The sequence below is a fragment of the Mirounga leonina genome, unplaced genomic scaffold (genome assembly GCF_011800145.1).
Source record: "Mirounga leonina isolate KUSES-001 unplaced genomic scaffold, KU_Mleo_1.0 Mir_171, whole genome shotgun sequence".
In the NCBI taxonomy this organism is placed as follows: Eukaryota; Metazoa; Chordata; class Mammalia; order Carnivora; family Phocidae; genus Mirounga; species Mirounga leonina.
In genome coordinates, this window is record NW_023270436.1 from 23921724 (window position 1) to 23946741 (window position 25018).

The window sequence follows — 25018 nt, forward strand, 5'->3', positions numbered from 1 at the left end:
TCTAGCCATTCTTCTATCGATAGATAATTTGGATTATTTCTGCTTCTCCCCAGTGATGCAATCCATGTGATTTATGATGTTGATTTTTTTTTTTTAAGATTTTATTTATTTATTTGTCAGAGCACAAGCAGAGGGAGAAGCAGTCTCCCTGCTGAGCAAGGAGTCCGATGTGGGACTCGATCCCAGATCTGGGCAATCCCAGATCTTGGATCATGACCTGAGCCGAAGGCAGACATTTAACCAACTGAGCCACCCAGGAGTCCCTGATTTTTTTTTTTAACTTTAAACAAAGTTTTATTACACAAAGGTTGTCACATAATTGGATATTTCTCTACTTTGTACACAGTTATTCTTACTCTCCACAGAAGGGCTGCTTCTTAACTTTTTATCTGGTGATGGCAAACACTAAAATCCTGATTTTAACAGAATAGTAATAAAAAATGCCTCAGTGATTTAAGTTGAAAGCAGTACATTGGTACATGGCTCTTGCGCTCAGTTATCAGGAATGTACAAATGTCTTTTTATTCAAAAATACAAAATAAATTATCTGTAGGCATGGACAATGACAGCAGTAAACCATTATATTTTTTAACACTATTCTTATGGTTTAGTTTCCCAGTTAGCGTTCACAAGTAATAATACGTAGGTCACGATCCCTGGTACCTTTTGTATTTTGGTCTCTTGAGCCCACACATAAGTGAGTCAAGCAGTGTGCTAGACGCTGGCTGGCTTTCACCTCAGGCTCCCTGCAGAAACCTCCTGGGTTGCCAGGCCAGCGCTGTCTCTTGGGAGAGTTTGAGTTTGAGTTTGTGTCTGTCTGAGGATAACGGCGGAGACCCACTGTCTGGTTGCCCAAGCCTGGAGCCGAAGACATTAAGCTCTTTAGCATGATAAGCTGCAGACTAATGTGCCTCTCATTTCAGCATTTGAAGTCTAGGACCAATTCCCTCCTACTTCCTGGACTTAAGTTAGTTCATCAGGCCATTGGCTAGTTAGTGTTAAAAGAAGGGGACCTGGCAGCCAGGGTGAGCCTGGCTTAAAGCTCAGAAACACTTGCCAGCATGGTGACCACGTTGTGTCATTGACTCAGTCCCTCAAGTCCTACCCAGAGACATCAGCATTAAGAGGCAAAATAAGAGTCTTCTTTGAAAACAGCAGCTGCCATTCCTGCTCCTCAGGAGTTAACTAGAAGCTTCAACTTTTTGATATAACTGATTTTATAGCATCCTTCTCCCTAAAATCACAGACCTATTCTCTTTCCTTGGAGAGAAGAGGTGTAGGAAGGTCTTTTTTTTTTTTTTTTAAAGATTTATTTATTTATTTGAGAGATCGAGAATGAGAGTACATGAGAGGGGGGAGGGTCAGAGGGAGAAGCAGGCTCCTCGCTGAGCAGGGAGACCGATGCGGGACTCGATCCCGGGACTCCAGGATCATGACCTGAGCCGAAGGCAGTTGCTTAACCAACTGAGCCACCCAGGCGCCCTAGGAAGGTCTTTCAAATAACCCTCCCATGCCTAAAAAAACTTTTATTTTAAGATACTTTGTAAGAACAGCCTCAAATCCCTGGCGAATGTCAGTAGTAGGGTGCAGCTTATCTTAAAGATGCTTCCAGCTCATCTCTCAGCCTTGCAGGGGGCAGCACGTAGTGATTTTCTTTGTTGCAGAGATGGCTGAGCGATTCCATCGGGTCACTATGCTCCAGACACACTTCTGTGATTGGCAGTGGGCCTGGGAGCGGAAGGAGAGCTTGCACGCCCAGCACGCCCAGGTGGAGGGGTTGGCCCGGAGGATGGCTCTGCGGCGGGCCTTCACTCACTGGAAACACTGTATCCTTTTCAGCCACCCAGCCTTGTCCACCACCACAGCCGGCCCGCAAAACAGCCTCTAAGACAAAGGGCCAGGGATATGCTGGAAACGATCACTGAACAATATGAGGTAGTCCTGATATCTGTTGATTTCTTTTTAAAAATTTTCTGTTTAACTGGAAGTGTGCTTACACAGCAGTATGTGTAACATACATTTACAGTTTAATGAATAGTAATAGAACGAACACCTTTGTACCCACCACCCAACTTAAAAATTAGAGCACTGCTAATACCCTGTCTCATCCATGATTGCATTCCCTTTCCTCCCCTTCAGAGGTAATCCCACTATCCTGAATTTTATGTTGTCAGTTCATTGCTTTTCTCTACCCACTAGGTGGTGGAAATAGGTGTGGTGGTCTTTTTCTTGGCAGCCCTAACATTATGATCCTAGCTTCCATTGTCTTTTACCATGTGCAGACATTAAGCATTACCTCTTTAATCTACATAGCAGCCCCATGGAGTAGATGTCACTATCCCTGTTTTACAGGTGAGGAAACAGATTCAGGGGGGCTGAATGATTGTCAAAATCACAGCATGTCGTTGGCCGAACTGGGAGTTTGAGACCGAGGCCTTTGGCTCCGGTGCACGTGTTCTCGATCATTGCCCCTGCTGCAGTACCTGCCCAGCTGTGCAGATTCGAATTGGAGATGGCCATCCGCAGGTCATTTGTTCATCAGACTCTATGCTTTGTTTTAAGCTCCTGCCTAAGTTCTGGAATATGGGGAAACTCAAAGACAAACAGTAGTTCGTTGTCTAGTGGGGTAAAGGGACATGAAAATGGGGCTGCGCAGTGTGGTGTGGTAAGTGCTGTCAGAAAGGCGTGTGTCACATCCTGCGAGTGCTACTGTGCAGATTCGAGTTGACTTTGTCCTAGAGGATGACAAGGTCACCTAGCAGAGAAGCCGGGAAGGGTGTTTCAGGTGGAAGGAATGGCATTTACACAGGCAGAGGTGAGGAAAAGACCCACGGATGGCGACAGGGGTCTGTCGTGAGTTGAGGGGGCGTAGATGGCAGTAGGGCAGCGTGGGGAGAGGCAGGCTGGGGCCAGCGTGTAGGGCCCTGCGTGCAGTGCTCGGGAGCTGGGCTTTCTCCTGATGGCACCGGGGATCCTCTGGAGGTGTGTGAGAAGAGAAGCGATGCAGCAGGTTTGTACTTGAGGGGACAGATTTGGATTACAGGGGCAAAGCTGGCTCGGGGGGAGCAGATATGCAAGACTCTTGCCATTCTGTGTGAGGGCCAAGTCGGATGCCCTGCGGGGACAGAAGAGCAGGAGAGATTTCAGAGGAGAGCAGATGGACTTGGCAGCCCAGTAGATGGAGGGGGTGGGAGGAGAAGGTTTGAAAATAACTCCAAGGTTTTTAGCTGAAACATCTGACTGGGTTGTGGTGCCAAAACAGAGGAGGCAAGAAGACAGGAATGCTTTAGATGGGGTGACTTGGAAATGTTTGCTGTAATCTGTGGCAATTTATCTCAGCTATTTTGCCTGTCATCAAATGGGCATCAGAGGGGAAAAGGACAAGGCCAACTGTTTGATAGGCCACTCACACAGTTTCCCTTTGCGTCCTCTTCCCTGGGTCGTCAGGAGGAGTTGGAGGTGGACGTCAGCCCACCTGGCATGCCTGTTATCCCCCACAGCCAAGACCCTTCCAGTGGGTCCCTGGGACCGCAGTGTGTGAGGGTGGGGACAGTTTTGAGATGAGAGGCCTTAACTCCCTGGCAGATGTGCTGCTGTATGCCGAAGAAGCGGCCCAGTGGAAGGTGGCGGAAGAACACAGGAGGCGCAGCTTGCTGGTAGGAGCATGGAAGCCTCTTGAGGCTCTTTTTTTTTTTTTTTTTTCTTTGCAGGAACCACCAAAGTTTTAGTGTTTAATATTTAACAGCACAACTGGCTGAAGTCCAAGAGGTGAAGTTACCATGTTCGAGAACCTGGAGGGAAAAATCACTCTATAAGCTATATAGTATGTGGTAAGGAGAACACACACCTTATAACAGAAAGCCTATCTACACAGAGTACATGCTTCAAAAATACTTAGCAGCCTTGCTCAGGCATCCATGTTTAGAGGACCCAGGCGCACAGCATGCTGTTCAGGTGTATCTGGTTATGGGATTAGCTTCACTCATGGAGCTCTGTTCCATTGCAAGTGTCCCTGTTTTCATTTTGGATCAGAAAGGATAATGGTGTGGGATCAGAGGGGTCTGGAGCTATAAGGGAATCTTGGAAGTCATCTAGTCCTTTTTTTTTTTTTTTTTTTTTTCTAAACTCATGGCAGGCCTCCTTTTTATTTTTTTGAAGATTTTATTCTTAATTGATCTCTACACCCAACATGGGGCTCGAACTCCTAACTCCCAGATCAAGAGTCACATGCTCTACTGACTGAGCCAGCCAGGTGCCCCTTCATTTTTTTTTTTTTTTTTAAGTAACCTCTACCCGCAACGTGGAGCTTGAACTCATGACCCCAAAGGCGGACTCCCTTTTTAATGTTGGGAGCCTAATCTGTAAAATCGATCAAAGTAGAGATGCTGTGGATGAAGCAAGGTCTGGGAGCAGTCCCTGTTCTACCACTGCTTTCCCGCACCCTCACCACTTGAGGAGGTCTTCCAACACTTTCAGGTGCCTCTGCGATTCACTTCACTTCTGTCTCAGAAAACTGGAACCCAGGGCTTTGCTTAGGTCACGTGTCAGGCGGTGTTGATGGAGCTGGAGCCAGTCCCACGTCTTGCCACTACCCCAACCCCCCTACTCACCAAGGCTTCCTTCTCTTCCTTCTCTTCTGCTCTTGCAGAACTGCATTTGGAATTGTTTAAGTGTGCATGTTGGACCCCCCCCACCCCCAACATGGCTTTAAAAAGAAAAACTACCATAAGCTAAACGTCTCTTTTTCTGAGAGGCAAAGTTGATGTTTTTAACCTTTGTCCGTCGTGTTCCCATCTTGGCCATGGGGATCTGTCCTGGTCGGAGGCGACGGTGTGTTTGCTCCTGGGCAGTATCAGTGGATGGATGGCGGGGAACAGTTCGACAGCTACCTATGAAGGGCCTACTGTGCGGGCTGGCTTGCAGCGGACTCCAGCTGAATCTTGAAGCAGAGAAATGCTCTGGGACCCCGGAGCAGCTGTGAACATCCGTGCCTGGGGCCTCTCGCTCCTGGACTCGGGCGCTGCTCTTACTTGTACAGACGCTGCTGATTTGTAACTGATTGTGTCCTTCCTTCTATTCACAGCACTTCTGTTTTCGAGCCCTAAAAGACAATGTGACCCATGCCCATCTCCAGCAAATAAGAAGGAATCTCGCTCACCAGCAGTATGACATCATGGTGAGGGTCATCTGTATAGAGGGACCTCTGATGTCCACTGTCTTTTCTTTTAACCTTTGTGCTTCGAGATTTGTCCAGACCTTTTAGACTCCAAAACCTTAGTGTCCATTTTCTCTAGGTAGCCCTACCAGCTGAGGGAGTAACCCTTGGTTTTCCCTAGTTTAATCCCATTTTTTTTTCTGTTTGCTAAGAAACTTGATAGTTGACTCAGAGGTCAGGGACTGTGGATTCCAACCCTGACCTAGGGAGTACACTCTGAGTCTTGCATTCCAGGCGGCTTTGGTTGTATTTGCACTGTAAGTCTGTTGTCTTCAGTGGTTGGTTTACCTGAGGGCAACAAAGGTTCTATCTCTACTTATAGATCATGTTTCTGGGTGTAGGAGGATGGGGGTTTTTTTGTTTTGTTTTTCATTATGAAAATGTTCAAACGTACAGAAAAATATAAAGAATAGTAGAATAAACACCTGTATACTTACCATTTAAATTCAAATACTAGCCAATTGTTAATATTTACTTCCATTTTTTTTTTTTTGCGGAGTCATTTCAAAGTAAATAACAGACATCGTGACACATTACACCTAAACATTTCAGCTTGCGTTGCCCAAAAATAACATTTTCCTTCATAACCACAGTATTGTTACCATGCCTAACAAAACAAACAGTGATTCCCTAATTTTATCCAATACCCAGGCCATATCCACATTTTCACAGTTACCCCCAAAATGTCCCTTTTCAAACCAGGATTCGACTAAGGGCTGATGACTTACTGTATTTGGTCATGTCTTGTAAGGCTCTTAATAATAGTCCTCCCCACTTTAACACGTTTATTTTTTAATTGTGGTAAAATACACATAACAAAATTTATCATCTTAACCATCGTTGAGAGGACAGTTCAGTGACTTGAAGCACTTTCACATTGTGCAACCATCACCCCCATCCATCTCCAGAACTTGTTTCATCTTGCAGAACTGAAACTCTGTCCCCATTAAACAGTAACTTCCCATTCTTCTCTCCCCTGACCCCAGCAGCTGGCAACCACCTTTCTCCTTTCTGTCTCTATGAATCTAGGGACCTCATATTTACAGTACATGCTCTTTTGTGACTGGTTTATTTCACTTAGCATAATGTATACTTTTTTTTTTTTCCCCCCTCAATGACACTGAGTTTTGGAATAGGAAGGCTGGCTATTTGGCCTTACACAATATTCCATATTCTCAATTTATCTGTTTCCATTTGATGTCATTTGATTTTTCCTTTCTTTTTTTCTTTTTTTTTTTTTTTAAGATTTTATTTATTTGATAGAGAGAGACATAGTGAGAGAGGGAACACAAGCAGGGGGAGTGAGAGAGGGAGAAGCAGGCTTCCCGCCCAGCAGGGAGCCCGATGCGGGGCTTGATCCCAGGACTCCAGGATCATGACCTGAGCTGAAGGCAGATGCTTAATGACTGAGCCACTCAGGCGCCCCTTGATTTTTCTTTTCTTAAATGTTGCTCCTATAAATTAGAGGTTTGATCTAAGGGCTTGATTAGATTGAAGTTAAACACTTTTTTTGGCAAGACTACGTCATGAGCAGTAATAGGTGATAAGATCAGTTTTAACTTTTAAAATGGCATTGTCTGGGCACCTGGGTGGCTCAGTTGGTTAAGCGACTGCCTTCGGCTCCCTGCTCAGCAGGGAGTCTGCTTCTCCCTCTGACCCTCCCCCCTCTTATGCTCTTTCTCTCTCTCACTCTCTCTCTCAAATAAATAAATAAAATCTTAAATAAAAATAAATAAATAAATAAATAAAATAAATAAATAAAAATAAAATGGCATTGTCTTCTATGAGGCCCAGATTAGGAATAGCTTCAGCTTCTTCTTTCTGATTTCCATAGACTGGAAAATTCATCTTTTTGCCTTTTATGTTAGCCTAGAAGAGCTCCCTTTAGCTTAGCCATAATTATTTTGTAAGCCTGTTATATGCTGGGTACTCCAAATTGAGATAAAATTCCTCCTCTGGAGGAGCTAATAGTCTCTTGGGGCAAGCGTTTGCTAATAAGAGAGATCATTTTACCTTTTGCCTTAATAAACTTCCATTTCTTTTCTGTTTTGCTTCAGCTGCTGCACAGGTTCTGGGACCTCTGGCAGACTCGGATTGAGCAGAGAGAAGAGAGAGAGCAGCTCCCCTCACTGTGTGCTGCCTGGGACCACTGCAGGTGGGGACTTTGGCCTTCTCCTTGGGCTTTCCAGGGACTGACTCACTGTTCTCCAGGAGAGGGCACTTACCCTTCCATGCATTCCTCAGTAGATTCAGAAAGGCCCTGCTGTAAACCAGTGGTTCCCAAGTTTGCATTTTCCTTTTGGCTGATCAGGTGAGAGGTAGAATAAAGATGTTTGTACTGGTTCTTGGTCACCGTAGTTTGGAGTATGTGTCTGTTAGCTCCCTGCCTCAATCCTTCAGGCTTTAGTGACATTCACATCTTAGAATTCAAGCACTGATAGTGTTAAAAAGCAGGCTCAGGCAAGTGGGTATTTGTAACTTTGTCTTGAAGAGTGTAGGGTGTCCCTAATTTTAAATAAAAGCACCACATGTCTATGAGGAAAACTCAATGTATAGGAAGGTAGGTATAAAGTGAAAAATAAAAGTTGCCTGGATCCCTCCCTCTAGTCCCTTAGTCTTACTCTTCAGAGGTAACCACTCTTCACTTTCTTGCTGCCAGAAATGTTCAGTATACCTTCCCCCCAGCCAATAATACAATCAACTGAATTCACATAGTTAGAGGTCCCATTTTGAAGCATTTTTTTTAATGAGTCGGTGAGAATCTCAATATTTAAATATGGAGTTACCAGGGTCTATCATTATTCTAAATCCTGGTTTACAGAACTGAATGAAGTTCTCACTCTGGGTATCACAGTTGTGGAAAGAGCTTGTCACAGACCCAGGTGGTCCTCCACAAGTCCCAGAGTTTGGTCATAAAACCAGAAAGTTTATGATAGGGGATTTCATACATATTACCTAAGTTCCAGAGACACTGTGCTTGGTGGTCTAATTAGGTTTATAAGAAAATTGTCAAAATTTGGGGGCAAGCCATAGCCCCAAATCAGGGGTGACAGATTTTGTGTTGAATAATAGGTTCCTTTTTCCCTGTTTCCTAGAGTGAAACTGATAGTGTGCCTTTAACGCTGAAGATGTTAACTACACCCAGATTTTCTGGCCTTAAAAACAAACAACATTTTTAAAACCCCAAACCTGAATGTGCAATAGGCAGTATGTGTTATGTTACGTGTTTTATTTCAGAATAACGTTGCTACGCAAGTGTATCAAATCGTGGTTACATTATACTCAGAAGAGGCGATACAAGCAGGTATGGAGTAGTTCATTGCAAGTAACTCCACAGGCGTACATTCTTGGACCCATTTGCTTTGGAAAGATTCTTGGAAAAGACCTTTGCTAAGAGATCTTGGTGCTGCTGTGAAAAGCTCGAAGGTATTTCCCCCCGGTCCCTCTAGTGATAGCGGAAAGTCTGCGTAAACCCCATTCCTTCATCTGCTGTGAAAACACAGGTGCTCTCTGAGAGTGATGATCTCTGACTAGCCATTCCATTCACATCATTACTCATTTACTCTTTTAGCCAACCCTCAGGAAATACTAGGAAAAGTACAGAACATAAGTGCCGTGTTCTCAGTGCTGAACAGTGTGAGACAGGTACCCACAGCAGGCGGGAGGACATGGGGATCAAGCTGGCGAATTAGTAAAGGCAGATTGAGAAAGGATTCAGTTCCATTTTTTTTTAAGCTTTATTTATTTAAGTAATCTCTACACCTGACATGGGGCTCCAACTCACAACTCTGAGATCAAGAGTCGCATGCTCTTCTGACTGAGCCAGCCGGGAGCCCTAGCTTCAGTTCCATTTGACTCACTGAGGGACCCCTGGGTGGCTCAGTCGGCTAAGCGTCTGCCTTCAGCTCAGGTCATGATCCCGGAGTCCGGGGATTGAGTCCTGCATTGGGCTCCCTGCTACGCGGGGAGTTTCCTTCCGCCTCTGTCTGCCACTCCGCCTGCTCATGCTCTGTCTCTCTCTGACAAATAAATAAAATCTTAAAGAAAAAAGAAAAAGACTCACTGAGCAGCCGCTGTGCCTGATAGAAAGCAGACAAAATTCCTGCTCCCACAGGCCTTGTAATTTAACACCAGGATGGCAAGTAAGTGTGATCTTGCAGGCCAGCTGGAATGATGGCTGCAGCTGTCTGGAGTGCTGAACCAAGAAGGGTTTGGAGGCTGCGTTTAGGCTTGGGGGAGTTTGTCTTCAATGGGTACTGTCTGCATGGGCCTTGCAGGGATTAGTGTGCTGCCCAGGCCTCATTTTGGCCTTCCCTGGTGAAACGGGGTTGGGGAGCGGGACACAAAGCAAATCCTGCCCCCTCCACCCCCTCCTCCATCTGCCTCTAGAGTCTCACACGGGAATCTAAAGAATTTGGCTGTTTCCTCATAGTGTTGGGAGAGAATCTGAATTTTCTAGCAAGGTGTACAAACTTCTGTGGGAGCCGGTCTCTGGTTACTTTTCCACCCTTTCCTGTCACCAACCTCTTTGTTCCTTCCCAGCTGTGCTCTGGCCAGTTAAGCTGCCGGTCCTTCCCTGAATGTGCTTCTCACTATACGTGCAGTTCTCTTTCCCTCCGACCCTTTCAGCTCTGGTGTCACCTCCTCCCCCAGCCCCCTGTGACTTTGTCAGCGTATTTTGCGCCTGGGTGTTTCCCAGCCCCTCTCCCTGCCAGACTGTGAGCTCCTTGAGGGCAGACCCTGTCTCTTTCTTCTCCTTAGCACAATGTGGACAAAGGGTAGCTGCCAACTAATATTTAGATGAATGAATGAACAAACGAGTGAGCAGACGGACGAACTGCCTTGGGTTGCTACAGAGTTTTTCCTAAGGATCATCTCAGTTCTTGGCGCCAGCCTAGTGCATGGCTTGCCTTCCACACCTAGAAAATGCTTAGAATTGCTGCGTCCTTTGACATTCCTTTGGATGATGTGGCTGTTTCTGAAAGGACATTGCCACTTGGTTTCTTAAGCCCATTTAATGTAAGCTTAACAGAAGGTAGAGACCTTTTAGAAAAAGAAACTAAGTGCCAGGGTCGAAAGGTTGTATGTATTCAAGGTGGAAAAGAAGCAGAGAGTCCCTTATATTCCCCCTGGAAAAAGAGCCCCTTGACACTGGGGCCCAGCAGTGGTGGAAGGTCAAGGGTCAGTGTTCTTATCTCTCCACACTGCTCTTGCATTTTCTGCGTAATATAGAAGGGCTGAAAAATAGTAAGAGCCCTGCTTAGTTGCTGTTGCTTTTTTTCAAATCTTTGGCTAACAATCTGAATGTCATCTAAGGAGATGACATGAGAGAACATCAAGTTCTTTAAAGAGAACATCAGTTCTTTCTATTTCAGGAAAAGATAAAAATATTATTTATTGTGGGTTTCTTTCTTTTTAAAAAGTAATACAGAAGGAGGGGCGCCTGGGTGGCTCAGTTGGCTAAGCAGCTGCCTTTGGCTCAGGTCATGATCCTGGGGTCCTGGGATCGAGCCCCACATCCGGCTCCCTGCTGAGCGAAGAGCCTGCTTCTCCCTCTCCCTCTGCCTGCCACTCTGCCTACTTGTGCTCTATCTCTATCTGTTGAATAAATAAATAAAATCTTAAAAAAAAAAAAAAAAGTAATACGGAAAGAATGGCAAAATGTTAGCCAAATATTGAAGCTGGATGGTAAGTTCATGGAGATTCGTTATACCGTTGCTTCTACTTTTATTTACATTTGAAAATGTAAATGCCCAAAAGCAATATATAGACATTGTAATTTGAGAAGTGTAGGAAGAGATAAAAGAAAAAAAACTAAAACACCCGTAATCTTAAAATAACATTTGTTAAGTAAATTTGGTATCTTTTCTCCTCCATGTGTGTGGGAGTATGTATACCATATATTCACACACACACATATGCTTACTGTTCAGTTATCTGTTGCTATGTGAAAAATCACCCCAAACTCAGTGGCTTAAAACAATAACCGTGTTTGGGGCGCCTGGGTGGCTCAGATGGTTAAACGTCTGCCTTCGGCTTAGGTCATGACCCCAGGGTCCTGGGATCGAGCCCCGCATCAGGCTCCCTGCTCCGCAGGAAGCCTGCTTCTCCCTCCTCCACTCCCCCTGCTTGTGTTCCCTCTCTTGCTGTGTCTCTCTCTGTCATATAAAAAAAAAAAAAAACAACAACTACAAAACAATAACCGTGTTATTATACCTATGGGTTCTGTAGGTCAGAAATTGAAACAAGACATAGCAAAGATGGCTGATCTCTGCTCCATGATTACTAGGGCCTCAGCTGGGAAGATTCCAATGGCAGGGGGTTAGGATCCTCTAGGAAGTTTCTTCACTCACATGGCTGGTTCCTGGACTGGAATAACTCGAAGGCTGGGCGCATCTGGGACAGTTAACCAGAGAACCTACATTGGGCCTCTCCAAGAGGCTTGGATTGCCTCACAGCATGGGGGCCTGAGGGTAGTCAGACTTCCTGTGTTGTTGCTCACTCCAAAAGTGCCCCAGTGAACAACACACAAGCTGTTTGGCCCTTTGTGACCCAGCCTCAGAAGTCACATGGCCATCTCACCATTCTCTATTGGTCAAAGCAGTCACCGTCCTGCCCAGATTCAATGGGGGTGGGGGGGACTTCTCAGTGAAGGAGGAAATCCAAAGAATTTGAGGTCCTGTTTTAAAAAGTGCCGCAAGTACATATATGCTTCTGTCCACCCAGAGTTTTGGATCATGGAAGCATATATATATATTTTTTTGTCAGTTGTCTTCCTGCTGATAAACAGTAAAATAGTAGTAGCCTTTCATAATTACATAATAATTTAAAGAATCTGTATTACAAATAAACATCATAAATAAAATCAAAAGATATATTACAGGGTGGGAACAATGTTGATAATACACGTGACAAAGGACTGATAAATTTCTTTTTTTTTTTTTTTTAAAGATTTTTATTTTTTTATTTATTTTTGAGAGAGAGAATGATAGCATGAGAGGGAGGAGGGTCAGAGGGAGAAGCAGGCTCCCTGCTCAGCAGGGAGCCCAATGCGGGACTCGATCCCGGGACTCCAGGATCATGACCTGAGCCGAAGGCAGTTGCTTAACCAACTCAGCCACCCAGGCGCCCCAGGACTGATAAATTTCTTAAGGTTCAAAAAGCCCATGTATATCACTGAGTTAAACACTGGCAGTCAGATAGTAAAATAGGGAGTGGGTATGAACATTTAGTACATAGGACAGAGCATTTAGATACATACATGTATATATGTGTGTGCGCACACACACACAAGTATGTGAAGAGATACTTAACCTAGAGTAAAAATTTCTTACCCGTCGTATTTCATTTTTCACCTCTCATGGCAACAAAGATTAAAAATAAGGATTTTAATCTTTTTCTCAATTTTGTGTAGAAAGCAACCCTCCCTCTAGAGTGCAACCCTTAAAGGTCATTTTTTTAATATAATATAAAGTACAAATAAAGGTCATTTGTTGTTATACTGCAGCGGCTGCGGTCCAGAGCAGACAGTTACTTCGAGCAGAGAGTCCTGCCTGCGGCCTTCTGCACATGGAGAAGATTCTGGCGATGGCACCAGCAGGAAAGTGTCCTCAGTGCGAGAGCAGCACGCTTTCACAGGTATGCAGTGTCGCTCCTCTCTGAGCAGGCTTCTCGGGGCTTGTTCTGCTGCCCACATGGCCATTGGTGGTGTTTTTCAGCCTCCCAGCCCCCTAGGCCCTGGTTCTTCCTGGTTTTCCAATTAGGTGGGCTCATTGATTTCATCTAGCAGGAAGAGCCAGACAGCATTTCCCCTGGGAAAGCTTTTGCTCATCTTTATTGCAAGTGCTTTCAGAACAGCCTGAATTTTATTACGCCCCTGTCCTCATTGCAAGCCAGTGTGAGCTCCAGTAAATCTGTCCATTAGCTTTCTGGATCAGAGTGCGGTTGGACCTTGCATTGCCTTGGCAGGCATTCTTGAGTGTGATTGCCCTGAAATGCTTGCTTCCTGTTCTGCCAGACCTGGCTTTTTGAAGTCTTGAAATATAGTCGTCAACAAAATTAAGATGGGCACGGAGCAGAGCTACGTCTTTTTGCTCCTGCAGAGACAAACTTGCCCAGAGCAGGTCCTTGCTGCATTTTGGCGGAATTGTAACAAAGAAATTATTAATCGCTGACTGTGTGGTCTGCCACTGTGGTGGGCATGGTGTGGTGGGAAAAGGGAAACAAATATATAAGCTCATTCGCCTATGATATCATCAGCTTCGTTAATAATTCCCTTCTCACAGCAGTCCTGAGAGAACAGGCTCAAGATGACTAATGACTCCCCCATGTAAATCAGCCACTAAGTGGCAGAGCCAGGGTTTAAATTCAGATCTCCTTGACTCCAGGGACTTTCTGCTAGATCAAAAGGAAGATCTTTTTGATGACTTTGTAGAAACTTTCAATCTTTGTGAGGAGGTAAGACTGATACACAAGAAACAATTGAAGGACAGTTCCAGAGAATAGATCCACATGTCCTCACTTAGGTCATCCCCGAGTTCTTCTAGAGCTCAGAGCTAGTGCTGAGGGAAGTCCCTGGAGGAAGGCATGCTGTGAGCCAGGGGGTGAGGATGAATGGCAGGAGTGGGCAGGATGAGGAGGGCCAGACTGAGGGGATTGCCTAAGCCCATAAAAAGATAACAGATGTTTGAGCAGGTGCATGTAACTAGTAAAGTGATGGTTTTGGAGATTGCCCTGAGAACAGTGTCCCATCAGTTTAGGACAAAGAGACGAGAGGGAGGGACATGGGAGGGACACTGGGAGAAGCTGCAGTGATCTTGACTTTGAAGGAGTGTGAATGCTAGTCTGAGGGGATCAGCCAGAACTCCAGGAGTCCTTCACTACAAAGTCCAAAGAGAAGCTTTTAGAGGGTAGCCATGGGAAATTGGAGGCTGGCGAGGGTCTGCAGAGAGAGTGACTTCACCTTTACCTACTTTCTGTACTGAGGTCTGGTATAAGATTCCACTTGAAAAATGGCTTTACTACCAAACACACACACACTCCTTCGCTTCTTCTACAAAGGCATGATTGATTCTGTTGCTTCTTTCGTATTTTGGCATGCCGTAGGGATTTTCAAAAACTGAAGGTTCTTTCAAAATAGCCAAGAGGAGTTTCCAAAAGGATTTTTGTTGGGGATCATTCTTGAGACAAAAGGGTGATGGGTGAACTGGAGACAGGGAGTAGCCAGGAGGCTTGAAGGATAACCAGGGCCTGATCTGGATTTTATCTTGTTTTGGTTTAGTTGGATCTTTTTAGAAAACTTAAGTTTTTTAGGTTCCTGCCTTCAGCTCATGAGGGAGCAGAGTGATGGAGAGCCCTGCTCGGAAGCTGGAGAGGCCTGAGTTCAGACCCTTGCTCTTCTGCTTGCCAGTTTCGTAACCCTGCGCAAGCCACTCTCTCTCTCTGATCCTGTTTCCTCAAATGTAAAATGGAGATGAGTTGATAATAGTCCTATCTCATGGGGTTGTCATGAGAAGTGAAATAATCCATGGGGAATACAAGCAGAAAGGCAGCACAAAATATCAACCTTCCACCCAACCGCTAGAATTGATGTGTGACTCTCCTGGTAAATGAATAATCATAGGTTTGGTTTGGAGTTTAGCAAATCAGAGTTCCCCAAAGTATGTATGTTCTATCTTTCCATAACTCCTAGGGTATTTGTTTAATATTTTAGGACAGAATTTATAGTGGGATCTCATGAATTATGACTAAAAATGGTAGTTTCTTAACCTACCAGTGAAATAGTATTCTGAGAATGAGACAAGACTGATTTGTCTTTTTTTTTTTTAATTGAGCTAAAATTCATAGTGAAAGGCACAGATGTTAAATAAACAGTTTGATGAGTTTTCACAAATTGTGTGCCTGGATAATCAACAGCCCGGTCAAGGTCTAGAACATTTCCATCACCCCAGAAAGTTCCCTCATGCCCCCTTCCAGTCAGTTCCCACCCCACCCCCCCACAGGTAACCACTGCTCTGATTTCTATCCTCCCAGGTTAATTTTGCATGTTTTCAAACTTTAAATAATGGGATCATTCAGTAAGTGTTCTGTTGTGTTTGGCTTCTTTTAAAGTTCAGCATAATGTTTCTGTGATTGAGCCATGTTGTCAGGAAGTAGTTCAGTCTTTGCTGAGTGGTATTGTATGAATATAAGGCAACGTTTTGATCCATTTTAACATATGAGTTGTTTCCAGTTTGAGGCCATTATGAATAAATCTGCTCTGAACATTTACGTGGGTTGTTTTCATTTCTCTTGAGTAGATACCTAGAAGCTAACTCTGGCTCACAGGGTGGGGACAGGCTTACTCTTACAGGGGGTCACATCATTATACACCCACCAGCAGATAGAATGCTGGTTGTTCCACAGCCTCATCAACATTTGGGTTTGACAGTCTTTCTAATTGAGCCATCCTGGTGGATGGGGAGTGCCGTCTCATTTCCCTGCTGACTCATAATGCAGAGCATCTTTTTAAGGCCTAATCAGCCATGATCAAAATCCTGTAGTTTTACCGAGTCAGACTGATTGCCTTGAAGGAGGGAATTCCACAGGAATTCTGGAATGGTGCCCTTCCTGAGGGAAAGGAATTTGTAAGGTTTGGGTTCCCGCAAAAGGATTCAGAAAGAGAAACAGGGATTGGTTTTGGATTGCTCACTATTTCTAAGGCAAAATTAGGAGGGAAGAGAACTGGGGTTCACTAGGGAGTACTGTTATGTGTACCCTCAGGAATAAGTGAAAGCGGCAAAGCTTGTCTGGGACGTCATTGGTAAGTAGGCAGTAACCACTCAAAAGAGGCCCTGGTGGCATTTTACAACTGCTGCCTGGCCTTGGGAAAAACCATGTTTCCTTGTAGCTGGCTTTATCTGTGTCTGTGGCTCAGTGAGTTAAGCATCTGACTGTTGGTTTTGGCTCAGGTCATCATCTCAGGGTCCGAAGATAGAGTCCAGTGTCAGGCTCCGTGCTCAGCAGGGAGCCTGCTTGAGATTCTCTCTCCCTCCCCCACTTCTCCTCCCCATGCTCACGTGCTCTCTTTGTGTCACTCTCAAATCTTAAAAAAAAGAAAAAGAAAAATACTTTCCAGTAATGTGGCTTGCATTTCCATTTTCTCACAGTATTTTTTTTTTTATTGAGAACAAAGTGGTTTTTTACATATGTATGTTATATGTATGTTGAAATGATCACAGGGTGGGATCTATATATGGGCTATATATATATATTGAAATGAATTAATAGTATTTTTTGATGAGCAGAAATGTTTAAGTTTGTTATAGTCAAGTTCACCAAATTTTTCCTCTTATGATTAGTGATTTTGGGGTTTTCTCTAAAAAATATTTGCCCACACCCAAGGTCTTGAAAGATACTTTCCAACATTTTCTCTGGAAGCTTTATATAAAGTTTTAGCATTTACATTTAGGTCTGTGATCATCTTGAATTTTTTCCATATATGGCATGAGGTAAGAGCTAAGGATTTTTTTTTTGTTTTTCAGGTTTTTCCAGCAGTATTTATTGAAAAGACTTTTCATTCCCCCATTGAATTGTTTTGGCACCTTTGTTGAAAATCAGTTTTCCTTATAAGTTTGTATCTATTTTTGGACTTTCTCTTCTGTTTCATTTATCTGTTTGTTTATCCTTATGCCATTATCATACTGTCCTGATTTTTGTATCTTTATAGCACGTTTTGAAGTCGGTTCTTCAACTTTATTCCTCCTGGGATTTTTTTTTTCTTTGGGATTGCACTTAATCAGTATAGATGTTTAGGGGAGAATGGACATCTCAAGCTTATTGAGACTTCCCATAAATGAACATGAACTTCTCCATTTATGTAGCTTTTCTTTAATTTTTCTCAGTGTTTTGTAACTTTGCATGGAAGTTTTGCGTATATATTGTTAAATTTATTCCTAAATACCCTATTTTTTGGATGCTATTGTAAATAGAATTATTTTTTAAATTCATTTTCCAACTGTTTGTCCTAGTATATAGAAATACAACTGAAACTGTGTTCTGTGACCTTTCTAAATTTACTTAATGGTTTGAGTCTCTTTTTTTTTAAATTACATAGTTTTCTGCATAAATAATCCTGTCATATGCAAATAAGGACAACTTACTTTATCCTTTCCAGTCTGTATGCTTTTATTTTTGTCTTTACTGCATTACCTAGCATCTCCAATAAAGTATTGAATAGAGAATGGGGCGCCTGGGTGGCTCAGTCATTAGGCGTCTGCCTTTGGCTCAGGTCATGATCCCAGGGTCCTGGGATCTGGGATCGAGCCCTGCATCAGGCTCCCTGCTCAGCGGGAAGCCTGCTTCTCCCTCTCCCGCTCCCCCTGCTTATGTTCCATCTCTCCTTTCCCTCTCTCTGTGTCAATTAAATAAATAAAATCTTAAAAAAAAAAGAAGTATTGAATAGAGGTAATGAGAGGATACATACTTGTCTTTTTTCCAATCTTAGGGGGAAAACAAAGACAGTCAGTATTTCACCATTGAGTATTTTTATAGATACCCTTTATTAGATTGAGAATGTTCCCCTCTATTCATAGTTTATTGAGAGTTTTTATTATGAAGGGTCATTAAATTTTGCCAGATGCTTTTTCTGCATTTATTAAGATGATCGTATGGTTTTCCTGATTTCACATGTTAAATCAACCCTGTATTCCTGAGATAAACCCCACTTGGCCATGATATATTATCTTTTTCACGTGTTGCTGATTTTAATCTGTTAATGTTTTATTAAAAATTTTTACATGTACTTTCATGAGGTATATTGGTTGTAGTTTTCTTGTAATGTGTGTTTTTGGTATTTCTTTAAATTTTTTATGGAATTTGCTAGTGAAATTATCTGGACCTAGAGTTTCCTTTATGGAAAGGTTTTTGATTACAGATTTCATTTTGAAAATAGATATAGAGCTACCAAGAGTTTCTTTTCATGTCAGTTTTGGTAAGCTCTGTTTTTCAAGGAATTTTTCATTCTGTCCAAAGTGTCAAATATATTGGCATAAAGCTGTTCATGAAAGTGCCTTATTATTTTTTTAATGTCTGTAAAATCTCTGATGATACCATCTTGTACATTCCTGATTTTGGTAATTTGTATTTTTTCTCTTTTTTTCTTGATCAGTCTTGCAAGGAATTATCATGGGTTTTTGGTTTTTTTTTTTCAACTTTTGCTAATTTTCTTACTGTATATTTTTCTTACATTAATTCTAGCTCTTTATTTTGTACCTCTTTCTACTTACTTTGGATTTAATTTGCCTTCCTTTTGTTTTTTTAACCTTAAGATGGAAGCACAAATCACCCATTTTTTTTAAGTTTATCTGTTTATTTATTTTAGCAATCTCTACGCCCAGCGTGGGGTTTGAACTCACAACCCTGAGATCAAAAGTCGCATGCTCCTCCAACTGAGCCAACCAGGTGTGCCCACCCATTCTTTTGTTGTTGGCGGTAAATTATCAATTTTAAATCTTGTGAAAATTTTAAGCTATAAGGTTTCTCTCTGCTTTAGCTTTATCTCACAAATTCTGACATGCTGTATTTTTATTATCATTCAACTAAAAATATATTCTAATTTGCCTTGTGACTTCTTCCTTGACCTGTGGTTTATTTAGAAATATGTTATTTGATGTTCAAATAGGAATTTTCTTGATACATTATTGTTTTTAATTACTAATTTAATTCCATTGTGGCTAGAAAACACCTATATAACTTCAGTTTTTGAAATGTGTTGACTTGTTTTACAGCCGAATATATGTGGTCTATTTTGGTGAACCTTCCATGTGCACTTTATTTTTTCCCATGTGCACTTTAAAAGAATATTTATACTACAGTTGTTGGATATAGTGTTCTATAAATGTCTTTTAGGACAAGTTGGTTGGTAGTCATCTTCAAATTTTCTGTATCTTTACAGGTTTTTGTTGTTATTGTTGTTTTTTTCATGGTTATTTCATGTTTTATTGGACTGATTACATTTCACCATTTGAGATGTAAAGCTAACATAGGACTAAGAATGTAGAATAGGAAAGGGGGAGATGCCATCCACAAATCTGAGTCAACTAGAAAGGTCCATAAATCTTTGTGTTGGGATCGAAGGAAAAACCTGTTCAGAGCTGAAGGGAGGTCCTTGGTTTCTAACATAAATCTCCTAAAGGCTCTTTCAATACAAGGATCAGTTCGTGGAAAAACTCCGAATTGCACAAAACTCCATTAGGCAGGAGAAATGGACAGGCTAGAAGGACATGGGCGGTGGGTGGCAGCCAGTCTGTAGGTGGGATGGCTGGGCTGGAGGCCATGGCTCAGGCCCAAGATGTATAGGTAGGAGCAGGCAGGAAGAGAAATGTAGAGGCAGAGGTTAGTGTGTTCACTCAAAGCCCTGGCTTTCCAGTCAGTCTCTAGGATGTGGATGCTTTCCTCAGACAAGGTGTGTTTTTTAAAGATTTTCTCTCTTTCTTTATTTATTTGAGAGAGAGATAGCAAGAGAGAGCGCAAGCAGAGGGTGGGGGATGGGGAGAGGGGGAAGCAGGCTCCCCGCTGAGCAGGGAGCCCAATGTGGGGCTCAGTCCCAGGACCCCAGGATCATGACCTGAGCTGAAGGCAGATGCTCAACCGACTGAGCCACCCAGGCACCCCCCCTTACAGGCGGGCTTGTTCTATCAATTACTAGAGAGAAGTATTAAAATTCTCTAGCTATGATTATGGATTTATCTATTTTTCCTGGTAATACTATCGGTTTTACTTCATGTGTTTGGAATCTGTTATTTGGTCCGTGTACAGTTAGGATTGTTATGTTTTCCTCATGAATGGTCCCTTTTTATCATTTTGAAATGAACCTCCTTATTTTTGGTAATATTTCGTTTCTCAAAGTCTACTTTGACTTTTATTAAAATATCCTCACCAGCTTTTTCTGTATTTACAGTTTATGTGGTTTACCTTTCCCATTCTATTTGTCTTCATATTTAATAAAGCTTGCCTCCTATAAACAGCATATAGCTATGTCTTAATTTTTTATCTAGTCTGACAATCTCTACTTTTTTTTTTAAAGATTTATTTGAGAGACAGAGAGTGAGCAAGTGAGCGTGAAGGGGTTGGAAGGGGGAGAGAGAGAGGGAGAGAGAGTCTCCCAGGCAGTCTCCACACCAAGTGTGGAACCCAGCTCGGGGCCTGATCCCACGACACCCAAGATCACAACCCAAGCCAAATCTGAGTTAGATGCTCAACTGACTGCGCCACCCAGGCATTCCTGATAATCTCTGCTTTTGAATTAGAGTGTGTGGTTCATTTATATTTAATGTAGTTGTTGGTGTGGTTGGGCAGAAGCCTACATCTGATTTTTGTTTCTCTCTTTCTCCTTTTCTGCCCTGTTCACTTAGAATTTTTTAGTATTACATTTCATATCCTCCACTGACTTTTTAACTCTATACCTTTTGTATTTTGTATTTTTTAATTTTTATTTTATCTTATTTTTAAACATTTATTTGACAGAGAGGGAAAGAGAGAGAGAAAGTGCACACAAGCAGGGGGAGCGGCAGAGGGAGAGGGAGAAGCAGGCTCCCTGCTGAGGAAGGAGCCCGACATGGGGCTTGATCCCAGGACCCCGGGATCATGACCTGAGCCGAAGGCAGCTGCTTAACCTACTGAGCCACCCAGGCACCCCGTTATTATCTCTTTAAATAATTTATCTGCCCTGGGGTGCCTGGGTGGCTCAATTGGTTAAGTGTCCTACTCTTGATTTTGGCTCAGGTCATGATCTCAGAGTCATATCGGGCTCCATGCTGGACATGGAGCCTGCTTAAGATTGTCTCTGCCTCCCTTCATCTGCGCTCCCCCATGCACACGCATGCGCGCGCTTTCTCTCTCTCAAAAACAACTTATCTGCCCTATATCCTCTCTTCTCTCCTTCTTAGACTCTAATTACACTATGTTAAACCAGTGATATTGTCCCAGAGGTCACTGAGGCTTTGTTTAGTTTTTTTCTATTTTTCTTTCCGTTTTTCAGATTGGATACTTTCTATTGATCTTTCAATAGAAAGTCTTCAGTGATCTATATCCTTCAGTTTCTTATTTGTAACTCATCCAGTGATTTTTCTCCTTCAGGTATGGTGCTTTTCAGTTCTAGAATTTTCTTTTTTTTTTTTTCCCCAATTGTGGTAAAACATACATAACATAAAACTTACCATTTTAGTCATTTTTAAGTGTATTGTGTGTTCAGTGGCATAAAGTATCACTATGCATTTCCAGAACTTTTCCATCATCCCAAACAAATTCTGTATCCATTAAATACTAACTTTCCATTTCCATCTATTTCCAGCCCTGGGAACCTCTGAGCTACTTTCTGTCTGTGAATTTGCCTATTCTGGATATCTCATATATGTGGAATTGTGTAATATTGGACCTTTTGTGCCTGGCTTATTTTACTTAGCGTAATGTTTTCAAAGTTTATCCATGTCATAGCATGTATCAGAATTTCATTCCTTTTTATGGCTGAATAATATTTCATTGTATGGATATACACAATTTGTTCATCTGTATGTTGATGGACACTTGTTTCTACCTTTTAGCTACTGTGAGTAATGCTGCTGTGAACATCATCAATGTAAATACATCTGCTTGAGTCTCTGCTTTTAATTCTTTTGGTTGTATACCTAGAAGTGGAATTACTGAATCAAATGCTAATTCTATGTTTGCTTTTTGAGGAGCCACCAAATCATTTGGTTCTTTTTTATAGTTTCTATTTCTCTGCCAGGATTCCGTGTCTGGTAACTAATTTTGTTAATCTTTCACTTCAGTACACAAACTTTAATAACTGTTTTTAAGTGTTTGCTGATTCCAGCATTTGGGTCATTGTTTTTGTTGACAGCTGTTTTTCCTTTAAAGGGTTTTGCATTTTATTCTGTAAGGCAGTGGTTGCTGTTTATTCTGGTGATTCCTGTTGATCCTATCGAGTATGGTTCTATTCTTCCTTTGTGTGGGTTTTGTGTGTGTGTGTGTTTTAAGATTTAATTTTTTTTTTGAGATTATTTATTGAGAGAGAATGAGAGAGAGAGCACAAGTGGGGTGAGAGGCAGAGGGAGCAGCAGACTCCCCGCTGATCAGGGAGTCCTATGCAGGGCTCAATCCCGGGACTCCGAGGTCATGACCCAAGCCAAAGGCAGATGCTTAACCGACTGAGCCACCCAGGTGCCCCTAAGATTTTATTTTTTAAATAATCTCTACACCCAGTGTGGTGCTTGAACTTACAACACTGAGATCAAGAGTTGCACCTTGAGATGGGGTGCATGCTCTACCGGGCACTCCATGTGTGGGTCTTTTTTGATTTTTGTCTTCAGAGTTAGGGCATGGCACTTATTCCTGAGGCTCAGCCTTGCTGAATTCTGGGGTTCTCAGCAAAGTCTCTCCATTCAGACTGGGCCAGAACTCCATCTCCCAGCCCTTTCCATCCTCTGGTAATCTCCATCCAGCAGCCAGCCCTGAAGAGGCCACTCTGCTAGGCCTCACGGAGCCTGCTTGTACTGCCAACCAGGCTGACACGGGATTTTGGGTGCTGCCCTTGCAGAGTGTGCAAGGTGTATGTGAGCATGTCTCTGAGGCAGGGCGAGGTCTCTACCTGCCCAGGTTCAGGAAGGCCACAGGTGTCCATACATCCTTCCCCTGCAGTCTTGAACTCAGGGGAAGGACTCAGTCTTGAATCCCTGAGTCTCTGCCTCAACTCAGTGAGACTGTCCTGCTCTGCTTGGACTCTGTCCCCCTGCCCTGGGTGTTTAGCACGTGCCCTCAGTGGGCTCACCGTACTTGTTTCTCAACTCTGAGGGTCACAGTCTGTGTTGCCTCTTGTCCAGGGCCTGAAAACAGTTGCCGCATATATTTTGTCCCGTGGTTTTGCCAACTCACAGCCCCTAGTGGCTGTTGACCAGTTGTCCCAGCGCTGCCTTTGCAGGCCTTCCCGTCATCATGCTGAGCAGGGAGGCCTAGGCAGAGGAGACAGAACAGTGGTTCTCAAACCTGTCTCCCTGTCTACCTCACATGGAACACTTGTTTTAAATACTGTTTCCTGGGGCCCACTTCAGACCTGCGCAGTCAGCCCTGAAGACGTGGCCTCTGTTTTTAACCGCTCCCCCCAAGGATTTGGGTAGCAGCAGCCTGGCCGGTCAGCACGGACTAGAAAGGCTTTCACTACTGATCATTGAGCACTCTTGGTAATTCGGTGCAGAACTGAACTGATGAAGAGCCAGGGTCTCGAAGTCAGTCTCATTCTTACTGTGTGAATGCTTGGCTGACGCCGGAAAGAACTTGAAGAGTATTGGGTTGTTTGTGGGGTTTTTTGCCCACTGCTGTCTGCTTTCCTTCCCTTTCTCTTTCCTTTCTCCCCATCTCAACATATCCACCTCTTAATAGCCTAAGAGGAAAAACCCAAATATTTGGGACTTCTTATTCTTTTTTGTAGTGATTTTGTTTTATTTTAAGTGCCTTGTTTCCCATTATTATCATTATTATTATTTATCTTTTTAGGGAGACGTTGGAGAAGCAAGTATTTGCTATTTGGTGGCAGAAAATGTTTCAGCATCGAGAAAACCGCTTGGCGGAGAGAATGGTAAGTGGCCGTCCCTGAGGAGGTGCTTGGAACGGGCAGGACCTGCTTCAAGCTTTGCACTCACTGCCGCCTCTGCTCGGGACGTCGCCCAGAGCCCAGACCCACACTGTGGGGCGTCCTGCCTGTGACCAGGACTCAAGATGCAGGGCAGGGCCTGGGGCATCTGTTACCTTTGTCAGTGGAGTTTACATATGGCTTCTGGGCGAGGGCGGCTCCATAATGCCCATTTCTTTTGCCTTGGTCAGTGTTTGTGGCCAGAGATTCTTCCCGGCTTCTGTACCCCCAGCTGCTTGACCCACTCTGTTCTCTTCCCACCATCCTGCCCCAGGCCATCCTTCACTCAGAGCGGCAGCTCCTGCAGAGGTCCTGGTCCACGTGGCACCAGCAGGCAGCAGCACGTTACTGGGAGCGACAGTGGACAGCAGCGGCCTGGGCCCACCGCCGCCACTGCCAGCTCAGGAGGGCTTTCTGCATCTGGAGGGACAGTGCCCGAGGCCTCAGGACAGAGTGAGGGGCTGCTTCTGCCCCAGAAGCTCTTCCCCTCTTGGGCCAGCTTTGACCATAGTGGTAGCACCCTCAGCTCTGAGTGCCCGTCGGAGGGTCGTGTTAGCCTAGACTCTGGTTCTAAGTTCCAGAAATTCTGCCTAATACAGTCTGTAACAAAGCAGGGCTGTAGTGAGAGGATCTCAGGAACTCGACTAGGGACAGACATGCTCCATGGATTTGAGGTCCTACCCATTGGATGCATCCCACTCACTGGGGCCCATTCAGAGGGACCATGGCCAGGGGATAGACTGATGAGCTCGTGTACAGGATTGCTGAGCCCCCGGGACCAGCAGCTGTGGCCCAGGGGCAGGTTGTGGCAGTTTTTGCCACCATGTGGTTGGAGAGAGGGCGGGGCAGGCCGCCCACACGGACACTGCAGACCCGGGCCTGCTTTCATGCCTTTCTGCATCCACTGTGTGCTGTGCGGATCTCCCCCACTCGCAAATTCTGGCCACCTTTAATCTCCTGAGTCGCCAGCACATGAATGTACTTCAGTGTACTTGAGCCCTCTCAGGTTGGCTGCAAGAATTGAATTAGGTGCTCACTTTCCTGAGGGGAGAGCCCAAATCCTTTGGCAGCTCTTCAGAGGAGGTTTTTTTTTTTGTTGTTGTTGTTGTTTTTAAGATTTTATTTATTTATTTGAGAGA

The 25018-nt window shown here is 43.7% G+C and overlaps 1 protein-coding gene across 9 annotated transcripts in view; it reads left to right on the forward strand.

The window, feature by feature from the left end:
* Positions 1 to 25018, forward strand: part of SFI1 (SFI1 centrin binding protein) — a 99423-nt gene that overhangs the window by 62818 nt on the left and 11587 nt on the right. For all 9 annotated transcript variants that reach the window (XM_035017427.1, XM_035017426.1, XM_035017431.1 and 6 more), the window contains 8 exons: positions 1665 to 1826; positions 3586 to 3656; positions 5084 to 5176; positions 7273 to 7370; positions 8453 to 8519; positions 12723 to 12853; positions 23744 to 23825; positions 24154 to 24332. In XM_035017427.1, coding sequence (XP_034873318.1) covers positions 1665 to 1826; positions 3586 to 3656; positions 5084 to 5176; positions 7273 to 7370; positions 8453 to 8519; positions 12723 to 12853; positions 23744 to 23825; positions 24154 to 24332 — 883 coding nt within the window. The remainder of the gene's footprint in view (positions 1 to 1664; positions 1827 to 3585; positions 3657 to 5083; positions 5177 to 7272; positions 7371 to 8452; positions 8520 to 12722; positions 12854 to 23743; positions 23826 to 24153; positions 24333 to 25018) is intronic.